General features: G+C 32.5%; 2 protein-coding genes across 2 annotated transcripts; both read left to right on the plus strand.

Moving 5' to 3' along the window:
• Window positions 1-1,097: 1,097 nt before the first annotated feature.
• On the plus strand, window positions 1,098-3,166 carry LOC126680625 (NAC domain-containing protein 6). The gene is made up of 3 exons (XM_050375776.2): window positions 1,098-1,360; window positions 1,487-1,755; window positions 2,554-3,166. Exons 1-3 carry the CDS (start codon window positions 1,186-1,188, stop codon window positions 2,974-2,976), a joined length of 867 nt encoding a protein of 288 aa, XP_050231733.1. The 5' UTR covers window positions 1,098-1,185; the 3' UTR covers window positions 2,977-3,166.
• Window positions 3,167-5,603: 2,437 nt separating this feature from the next.
• Window positions 5,604-10,105, plus strand: LOC126680620 (COBRA-like protein 10). Its single transcript, XM_050375771.2, has 2 exons — window positions 5,604-6,345; window positions 8,572-10,105. The coding sequence occupies exons 1-2, from the start codon at window positions 5,784-5,786 to the stop codon at window positions 9,993-9,995; spliced, it is 1,986 nt and encodes a 661-aa protein (XP_050231728.1). The 5' UTR covers window positions 5,604-5,783; the 3' UTR covers window positions 9,996-10,105.
• The last annotated feature ends 688 nt before the right edge of the window (window positions 10,106-10,793 follow it).

Here is a 10,793-nt window from a genome sequence, read left to right on the forward strand (position 1 = left end):
TAGTTTTACCTAAGGAAATTTATTCAATATAACCGTTGTGCCATATCATTCATGCAACAGCCCAATTATGTGTTAGTCATGTGGAAGTTCAATGATTAAAAAAGGCTTAAATTCATCAAAAATCACCAACTTTCGCGTGTTTTTGATATTTAAAGTAATCTTTTAATTTTGGTGTATTTAACATGAACATTTCAATTTTTTGCAATTAAGACTATGTGTATTTTTCTTTAAATAAAAATATCATTTTACATCCAAAACGGCGCAGTTTTAATTTAAAACGGCGTCGTTTTATATCCAAAACGGTGTCAGTGTCCTTAATTGCAAAATTTTGAAAGTTCATATATTGTTTTGTCAAGATTACAAGATTATGTTAAATATTAAAAACACGTGAAAGTTGGTGATATTTTGGTGCAATTAAGCCTTAAAAAATAAGTAATAATTAAAAGATTTTCTACCGCAAATACTTATTGACTCTTTATAAATATGACATGGCACAACTATTGCATGGATAAACACTCTTTGTCTAATATATTATTTTACACGAACCTAGTTCTTCACGTAGAATTATGAACCATTTACTAAATTAGTGACACATGTCATTTTATTAAATTAGATTAACCAATCAAAGAATTTCATATTAATTGGTAATATTTTAATTAGAAATAAAAAAAATGCTCTTTATTTATTGGTTATACCATTCAATAATGTCACATGTCATACATTTGGATAATTTATAGTCTTACGTGACAAACTAGGATCTATAAGAGTTTTCCTATCTTACATAACCGCATATTTTGACAAGTTAAGAGGTTCGATAGATGAGACATTAAGTGTAAAGGTTATATAGGTGAAAAGGTACAAGTTCAGGGATAAAATTATATATTAAGCCATTAGTTATCAAATCAGTTTATTTTTATATGAAAAATTTGAAATATTTTATCTTGAAATAAAAATTAAAGTTTGGATACCACTTTAAAAACTAACGAAACTTTTAGTACAAAATTGAAATATTGGATAAAAAATTGTCATCACTAAATCTTTTAGCCCTGAAAACATCACATATCTCCTGCTTATAAATACCCATACATAAAACAGTTTCTGATATTTTCCTAACGAACAACCTGAAACTAACACCAAGCCCACACTAAGCTAGTTAGTGAGTAACTAGTGTTCTGTCTAAGTTGTATGTATACTATGGATGAAACAGCACCAGAATTTGATCTTCCCGGATTCCGCTTCCATCCAACGGAAGAGGAACTGCTCGATTTCTACCTGAAGAACATTGTTTTTGGCAAAAAAATACGTTTCGATATAATCGGATATCTTAACATCTATCATCATGATCCTTGGGAGTTGCCTGGTACATATATCATTCTACTATTACATTTTTTTTTAAGTATGTTCATTGTCTATTTCCGAAATGCGAAATGCTTCTAAAAGTCCGGAATTTTATGTTTATAATTTATTCTCGTAATTATTGACATAGGAATGGCAAGAAATGGAGAAAGAGAATGGTATTTTTTCGTGCCGAGAGACCGGAGACATGGCAGTGGAGGCAGGCCTAATAGGACCACAGCAAATGGGTTTTGGAAAGCTACCGGTTCTGATCGGAAAATCGTGAGCTTATCGGACCCGAAAAGGGTTATTGGATTCAGAAAAACTCTTGTTTTCTATAAGGGAAGAGCACCGAGAGGTTGTAAGACTGATTGGATTATGAATGAATATCGTCTTCCTGATTCATGCCCTTTGCCTAAGGTACCATTTTTCTCTCTTGTTTTATCAAAGAAATTTATTAACTTTTATTTAATTCTTTACAAAAATTCATTAAAAAATATTACACTTACTTTTATTTAATTTTTATTTTTTAATATTATCTATTCTTTTAATGTATTTTATTATAACTAATGATGATGCAAACAATAAATAATTATCCATAATTTTGAGATAAAAATAAATATTGTCTATCGATTTAAGATGGAGTATATAATTTTTTAGAATATTTCCATCGATTCTAAAAACAATTAAATTCTCAATTACAGAATAAAATCATATAAATATTTTTGTATTATGATGGTAAATAAACAAAATTACATTTGATTTTTGCAATATTTTTATATTATGATAGTTAACATATAAATTCTTGGCATTTTTCGGCAAGTGATTATTCTAAAACGTTGATGTTATGTCATTCTTAAAACAAACTAATAAGTATTTGCGAGATTGGGATATTCAATTATATTTTATTTTTAACCGTTAAATATTCTAACATTGTATAAGTTTGGTGAAGAAAATATCTATTTTTAGAATTGCTGAATTTTGGTGGCAAACTATTGACCTTTACAAGTCAATTTTTACTGTATTAACTAAGAAACTACCAACCAATGAGCCGTAACTCAAATGGTATAAGCGCTGAGCATCAAACTGCTAGGTCGTAGGTTCAATTCCTTCCACACGCGCTTCCCCTTTTCCCAATTATCAAAAAAAAACTAAAAAACTACCCAAAAAAAAATTGAGTAGCATTATTAACATAAGAATATAAATTTGTGAATGTAGGACATAGTGTTAAGTAAGATATATAGGAAGGCAACTTCATTGAAAGTGCTAGAGCAAAGGGCAGCAATGGAAGAAGAAATGAAGACAATTCCATCATCATCACCATCCCCATTATCATCATCCTTTTGCAGTCAACAAGAGGACTCAGTTCCTCCAATCATTATGCAACACGTGGTTTGGAAAAAGGAAGCAGAAGATATGGTAAATTTGGGAGATGAAAACAATAAAAATGATGAAAAGTCAAAGAAGATCAATAAAGGGTCATCTTGTTTACAATTACCTGTGGGAAATGAGAAACTGCCTGAGCTTGAAGTGCCTAAATTTAGCATGGATTGGAGCCAAGACAACTTTTGGTTCAATAGTCCTTGGTTTCAAAACTTGACTCAGAATTTAACTCCTTATGCCAACATTTTAAATTTTTAGTTCATTTCTCTCACAATATGCAAGTAAGTTTTTATTATACGTAGTTTTGATTTTTTTAACTTGTTCATTAGGAAATATATATTATACTTCCTACAATGAGAAGTTATTATTTATCCATGTAACTCAAGAAGTATTTTTCGGCTAGGTGATTATAATTGTAAACGTCTAGAGTATTTATTATTTTTCTTAATTACCAACTCTATATATTTTTTATACATTATGTTCATAATTTGCAAGTATATAAATCGTAATCAAACATTAAAGGACAAAACGAGTATCAATCACAAGATATTATTTTCCGTGGACGCCTCTTTTTCAGATAGATGGAAAACTGATAAGAAATTAGAGTGTCAAATCAATCACAAGATATTACTAATGGTTTACTAACAGTTTACTAATGGTTTACAAACAAAAAAGTTACTGACGGTTTACTAACAGTGTACTAACGGTTTTTATTTATAAAAATACGGTAAATCTACTATCGGTTTACTAACAAAAAGTTTACTATCAATTTACTAACTGTTTGCTAACATTTTACTTAAAAATCAAATTTACTATTAATTTATTTTTTAACCTTATAGTTAATTCATTAATCGTTTACTATCAATTTAATAAAAAATAAGTTAATTTACCATCCGTTTACTAACAATTTACTAGTTTTACGAAAACTTATAACTAATTTATTAAATATAAGGTATCATTATATTTATTAACCATTTACTAACAGTTTACTATCGTTTTACTAAATAATAATTGAAATTCATAAATAGAAAATAATATAAATAATCTTACTTTCAGAGCTTAATTACCTCTATTACAATCCTAGATGTTTTAGCAACAATTAGCAAGAAGAAGAAAATTTTACTATCAGTTCAATAACGGTTTACTAGTATTAGTTTACTAAAAGTTTTATAAATTTACTTATAATTAATTTTTTGAATTATAAAATAAAAAAAATTATTGATTAATTTATTATTGGTTGACTAATAATTTTTTACTATTAGTTTACTAACAGTTCACTAACAATTAATAACAGTTTAATTAATTTACTTTTAGTTAAGCAAAAGAAGAAACGCCAAATCTACTGCTTCTTCTCTTCAATTTACAGTACAATGCAACAAACTTAGCATATGCTCGAATCCCAGAAATCCTAAAGCCTATTTGAACATACCAAGAAATTCAAAAAAATCACGGCACTCCAAGAAATAGAGTTTCTCTCAAGCATTTTATCGAACAGTCACCTTACAATCAAAATTTGACCAGATTTCACATACCCATTAATTAAAGCAGTCCAAATAATCACATCACGATCACTACAACTTATATCAAACACTTTACGAGCATAATCCACATGCCCATAAACTGCAAAATAAATGAACCAACCCATTTTGTACAAAATCATAAAACTCCCAACCCGATTTAATAACAACAAATTATAAGCAACCATCACGACACCTCACCATCAGAAAAAGAAATTACATCACCGCCGCAGAAATTCCATGTCTCGCCTATTAAGCCATCGCCGTTTTTGAACCGTTCATTTCTTTTTTTTTCTTCGAACAAAACAAAGAGGAGGAGGAGGAGCGTTGATGACGATGAATGGAAGATTCGAGGAACAGTAAAAATAATCGGCCACCGTAATCGCAGACTCGCCATATTAACGGTGTTGTTTTCGTTCGTGTTGTCTTCTTTATGATAGTCTTCCTCAGCAGCGGTCTCATCTTCGTCGGTCTCATTTTTATCGATGTCGTCTTTGTGACTAGGAGAAGCACCGTGTTAATAAAGTTAGTCAACAGTGATATTAAAAGGAAAATAAGTTAATTATCAAATAAACTCAGCTTATACAGTATTAATAGGGAAGGAAAGGTCGGGCCGCATATTTGGGATAAAATAGACATGAACAGTGCTGGGCCTGATTTTCTCAAATTATAGCCTGAGTGACCTTTAAAGTCAATGTTGACACATTTGGGGAAAAAAAAGAACATCTTTGCAATTATTTATTAGGTTAATGTCAAAAAAATGACGAACTTTACATGTTATCTCATTTTAATCACGCAGTTTAAATTTTCTCATTTTCATACACAAACTACCACTTTTTCTCAAATTCATGCACGGTACTGATGTAGCACTCATTAATTGGTGTAAAATGACATCCATCTCAGCGAATTACACCAATGGAGCCATGACACCTCAACACTGTGCATGAATTTAATAGAAAGTGATAGTTCGTGCATGAAAATAAGAAAGTTTAAACTGTGTGATTAAAATGAGACAACGTGTAAAGTTGGTGAATTTTTGTGATATTAATCCTAATTTTTAAAGTAATTAAATTTTACATTTATGATTAATTACTATCTAAATATTATATTTAAAATTTAAAATTTTGAAATTTAATTTATTCTTTTAAAATTTATGAATTTGAAATATGAGATTTAAATGTGTTTTTGAAATCTAAATTTATTTATCCAAAGAAAAACAAATTATATTTTGACAAAAAAATTGGCTTTGCAGTTTACTGTAATGCAATAAAATTGAAACTAACCGTTAATTTCTCTGCCCTGCCAATAACATCGCTTACTTAAGGTTGAGGTTTGTATTTTGACTTATTCTCCACCAATTTGTATCACTTAATTCAAAATCTCATTCAAATTCTTATTTTTCTTTTCCACTCATTTTTCTCAATTAATCTTTGGTTTGTCTCTCCGGGAAATTAAGTCCAATGTCCAAAGTTCAAGAATCAAACACAAATTCTCATGATCTTTTTATATTTTTGTTAGTGAAAAATTAACAAATATAAAGAGTAAGACATGAAATATTCATGCAAAAATCTTTCGTTTATGTTGTATTTATTTTATTTTTCATTTATTTCGGTTATAGCCCAAGAAAACGATGAAGGCGATCCGCTTCCACCAGCTGCACCAGCACCCGCAATAGAGAGTTGCAATGGCATTTTCGTGTCGTACCAGTTCCTTTCGAGAACGAAAGAATATCCTCGTCTAAAAAACGTGTCCGCGCAGCCATGGGCGTTCAAATCCGTAGCGACTATATTAAATACGGGTATAGTTGAGCTCGAAGCATGGAAATTATTTATTGGGTTTCAGAACCGTGAGATATTAGTGAGTGCAACGAATGCAGTTTTAATGGATAGTCAAGAATTCCCTGCGGATGTTAGTAATGGGACTTATCTGACCGCGTCGTCTTCGCCGGTTTTGAAAACGTCGATCGATACAGCGGGAGATATTAAGCAAATTCAGGCTCAGATTGAAATGACGGGTACTCAGTTTGGTGTAAAACCACCTGGGGTACCTTTGCCAGAGACTATAAAGCTTGTTAGTCCTGGTTACAAATGCCCTGATTTGAAGAAATTTAGTGAGTACTCATTTATTCTTTTTTTGTTATTTTGGGTGAATTAGTTTTGGCAAAATGATTTTTATACCCACAATTTTGATAATCTTGTCAAATTTATTTCTAAAATATAATTTGGACATCTGGTGAGTCAATTTTATCAATTGGGACAAATACATCCAAATTCAAAATTATATCTATTTTTGTGATTTATTTTTTGATTCCTTGAATCATTATTTTACACAGTTGATTTTAAATTTCAGTTTAGTGAGGGTTATTTTGATTTAAAATGTGAATTATGTGCCTGAAAAGAGATTTAATTAATGGTTGGATATATTTTTTCTACTTTGTACATTGGAGGATAAAAATGTCCAAAATATATTTCAAGGTATACTCAACAAAATGGTTAAATTTGTAGATATAAAAAAGACTAATCACCTGTAAAACTACCGACCTTTCATTTTTTTTTCAATAACACCCTCACCTTGTAAAAACTTCAATAGCACTCTATTTCGCATTTTTACGTTTCAATAGCACCCTAAATTTAAAAAAATAGATGATTTTATTATTATAAGGATTAAATTTAATAAAATAACTAAATGAAAGGATCATTTTATACCTTTTTCTAATTAAACAAATACAAACACATCCCTTAACTTAAAAAACATCCAAATAAGCCCTCTTCCCCACTAATTTAAATAAAAAATTAAAAAATAGTAATTTCTACCCTATATTTTTCCGGTCTCCTCCTCATCCCGCCACCCGCCACCCGCCGCTTCTCCACCATCATCCTCCATGGGAGGACGAGCTCGTCCTCCATGAGAGGACGAGCTGTTTTCGTCCTTCCATGGGAGGACGAACAGCAGCTCTGTTCGTCCTCCCATGGGAGGACGAGAACAGAGCTCGTGAACAGATCTCGTCCTCCCATGGGAGGACGAACAGATCTGTTCGTCCGATCTGTTCGTCCTCCATGGGAGGACGAGAACACCTTGCCCTCCATCCTCCCATGGAGGATGAGTTCTTGAGGAAGAACTTTGTTCTTCCTCAAGAACAAGGAAGAATTTTGTTCTTCCTCTACGGTGTTTTTAAAAAAAAAATAGCGAATTGCGGTGCGAAAGAGTCGATAACGGATTTGAGGAAGTGGCGATTGCTCGGATTTTAATTATTTTAATTAAATAATTTTTTTTATTATTATTCATCTTTAAATATGGAGAAGATAGTTTTTGTAGTATTTATAACATTCAATATTATTTAGAATATGTGGTAAATATAAAGGACTTATTTTGAATTTTATCCAACTGAAAATAGTTCAATTTAATACTTTAGGGTGCTATTGAAACGTAAAAATGCGAAATAGAGTGCTATTGAAGTTTTTACAAGGTGAGGGTGTTATTGAAAAAAAAAATGAAAGATCGGTAGTTTTACAGGTGATTAGCCTATAAAAAATTATATTAACATTAGTTTTCGAATTTTCTCAAGTTGTATGAAAATTTATTGAACTTTTCATTTCAGTTTCTGAAATACTTTAAAACTCAAAAATTTAGTATTCATAAACTGTTCTTTTAAAAAAGGGTTAATGTCAAAAAAATCACGAACTTTACATGTTCTCTCATTTTAATCACGTAGTTTAAATTTTTTCATTTTCATGCACGAACTATTACTTTTTTTCAAATTCATTCACAGTGATGAGGTGGACTCATTCATTGGTGTAAAATGACCTCCACCTCAGCTAATTACACCAATGGAATCGTGACATCTGATCATCGTGCATGAATTTGAGAAAAAATGGTAGTTCGTGTATGAAAATGAAAAATTTAAACTGTGTGATTAAAATGAAAAAACATGTAAAATTGGTGAATTTTTATGACATTAACCCTTTAAAAAATATATCATTCTCGCGTTTTTGTTTGTGTACCAATTTTAGGAGTTCGCTATATCAGAACTCTGGAGACAATGCAATTATTCAACCTTTGAAATAGGTGAATTGTATCGGTTGATCATGGTGGGATACATGGTCATGAAAAACTGGAAATGCTGAAACAAAAAATGCCAGAGAAATGAAATATCTTACAAAATAAAATTATAAATATAAAATTTTAGAGTTAGAAATGCGTTATTAAAAATAGAAATGAAATGTCGAAACATAAAATTGGACAAGTTTTCGTGCAAGATCCTTGGTATATACATTGTTCAATAGGGCTACCCTCATTCTTTAATTCAATTCAATTTTGTTTCCAATTTGATCTGCAGAGACATCTATATACGTATGTTGCATCAGGGACAAAAAGCTAAAATCAGTGGAACTAATTAAAACAAAGTTCCTGCCGAAGCAGAAAGGGGACCTTTCGATTATATACGATGTCACTCAAGCGTACGACAATAATTACATTGCCCTCGTAACAATGGAAAACAATAGTCCACTAGGCCGTCTTGATCATTGGAACCTGACATGGGAGTGGATGAGAGGGGAATTCATATCATCAATGAAAGGCGCTTATACGAGAATCATAGACTCCTCAGATTGCATATACGGTGCTGCTGGAGTACATTATAGCAGCATGGATTTCTCCAAAATCTTGAATTGTCAGAAGAAACCAATCATCAGTGACTTGCCGAGAGAGAGAGCAAACGATACAGAGATCGGAAGAATACCAAATTGCTGCAGAAATGGAACAATTTTACCAAGTATTATGGATCCAAGCCAGTCAAAAGCAGCATTTCAATTGCAAGTTTATAGATTGCCACCTGATGTGAACAGAACATCTCTGTACCCTCCTGAGAAATGGAAAATAGTTGGCATTCTAAATCCTGAATTCAAATGTGCAGCTCCCATCAGAATTTCTCCGACAGCATTTCCGGACCCGAGTGGTCTTAAAGCTTCGGTTATGGCAATTGCAACTTGGCAAATCGTTTGCAATATCACCAAGCCAAAAACAAGAAGCCCTAAATGCTGCGTATCCTTCTCTGCATACTACAACGAATCTGTTATCCCGTGCAATACATGCGCCTGTGGATGCGAAGACACGACGAATTGCGATTCTGATGCTTCAGCAATGTTCCTACCACCAGAATCACTTCTTGTTCCATTCACAAACCGATCAGCTAAGGCCATAGCATGGGCCAAGCTGAAGCGTTATCCAATTCCGAAGCCTTTGCCTTGCAAAGACAACTGTGGGGTAAGCATAAATTGGCACATATCTTCCGATTACAAGAACGGATGGTCAGCTCGAATCACTCTATTCAATTGGAAAGATTTCAGTTTCGAGAATTGGTTCACCGCTATTCAACTCAAGAAAGCTTCTCGTAGCTTCGAAAGAGCCTACTCCTTCAACGGAACGCTGCTTCCCGAGTATAACAACACAATATTCTTGCAGGGGGTACCGGGATTGAATTACTTAGTCGGCGAAATCAACGGAACGAATCCGAAAACCGATCCTCGCGTGCCTGGAAAGCAACAGACAGTTGTTTCATTTAAAAAGAAGTTGTCACCTGGAATTAACATAGCAAAAGGTGATGGATTTCCTTCTAAGGTTCTGTTCAATGGAGAAGAGTGCTCTCTTCCAAAAATAATTCCTATGGCAAATGCTAACAGATGTAGTATGAACCTTGTACAAGTAATATTCCCTGTTTTTGTATCCTTTTTGCTTGTGGGATGGAAAACTGATCACCACTAACAATATTATTGTGTATAAATATTTTTGCACTATTTATTAATTGGTTTCTAGACTAATTTTCACTCATTTTCTGGTTAAGAACTTGAGAGGTAGCAAACTTTTGTTCTATGTTTCAGTTTAGTATCAAATCTTAAATTTGTATCAAAATGGGATCGAAAGTTTAATTTTTATTCTAGATGATGTGAGCCTAGGGGTGTAAATGAACCGGGCCGTTCGCGAGCACCTCGGTGTTCGGCTCGATAAGAGCTCGGTTCATGTTCGTTCGTATTCTAAACGAACCGAGTTCGAACTTGATTTTAGGTTCGTTAATATAAACGAGTCGAACATGAACATAGCGGTGTTCGGCTCGTTTATGTTCGCGAACAGCTCGAATAAGAGTTCATGAATAAGCTCGTGAACGAGCTCGATTAAGAGTTCATAAACAAGTTCGTGAACGAGCTCGTATATAGTTCATGAACAAGCTTGTTTAGAAACTCGATTAGGTGTTCGCGAACTAATTCATATTTAAATTAATTTGAATAATTATATTTCTAATTTATTCAGCTCATATTCGTGAACGAGTTCGATTAGATTGTTTTTAATTTATTCGGCTCATATTCGTGTTTGTTCGTTTAAAAGTTTGTGTTCGTTCGTTTATCCGCTAAACGAGCGGGCTCACGAACGAGCTCGTTTAGTACTTATCGAGTTCGTTCGCGAGCTTGTTCATTCGCGAGCTCGTTTAGTACTTATCGACCTCGTTCGTGAGCTCGTTCAAGAACTTGTTCGTTTAGCGGCTAAACAAACGAATACGAGCTGAAC

The sequence above is a fragment of the Mercurialis annua genome, linkage group LG5 (assembly GCF_937616625.2).
Source record: "Mercurialis annua linkage group LG5, ddMerAnnu1.2, whole genome shotgun sequence".
Classification (NCBI taxonomy): domain Eukaryota; kingdom Viridiplantae; phylum Streptophyta; class Magnoliopsida; order Malpighiales; family Euphorbiaceae; genus Mercurialis; species Mercurialis annua.

Coding starts and splice junctions, on each gene's coding strand:
- LOC126680625 (XM_050375776.2), top strand. CDS start 1,186: ATGTATACTATGGATGAAACAGCACCAGAATTTGATCTTCCCGGATTC. Junction 1,361..1,486: donor TGATCCTTGGGAGTTGCCTG/GTACATATATCA, acceptor TTATTGACATAG/GAATGGCAAGAAATGGAGAA. Junction 1,756..2,553: donor ATTCATGCCCTTTGCCTAAG/GTACCATTTTTC, acceptor TTGTGAATGTAG/GACATAGTGTTAAGTAAGAT.
- LOC126680620 (XM_050375771.2), top strand. CDS start 5,784: ATGAAATATTCATGCAAAAATCTTTCGTTTATGTTGTATTTATTTTAT. Junction 6,346..8,571: donor CCCTGATTTGAAGAAATTTA/GTGAGTACTCAT, acceptor TTTGATCTGCAG/AGACATCTATATACGTATGT.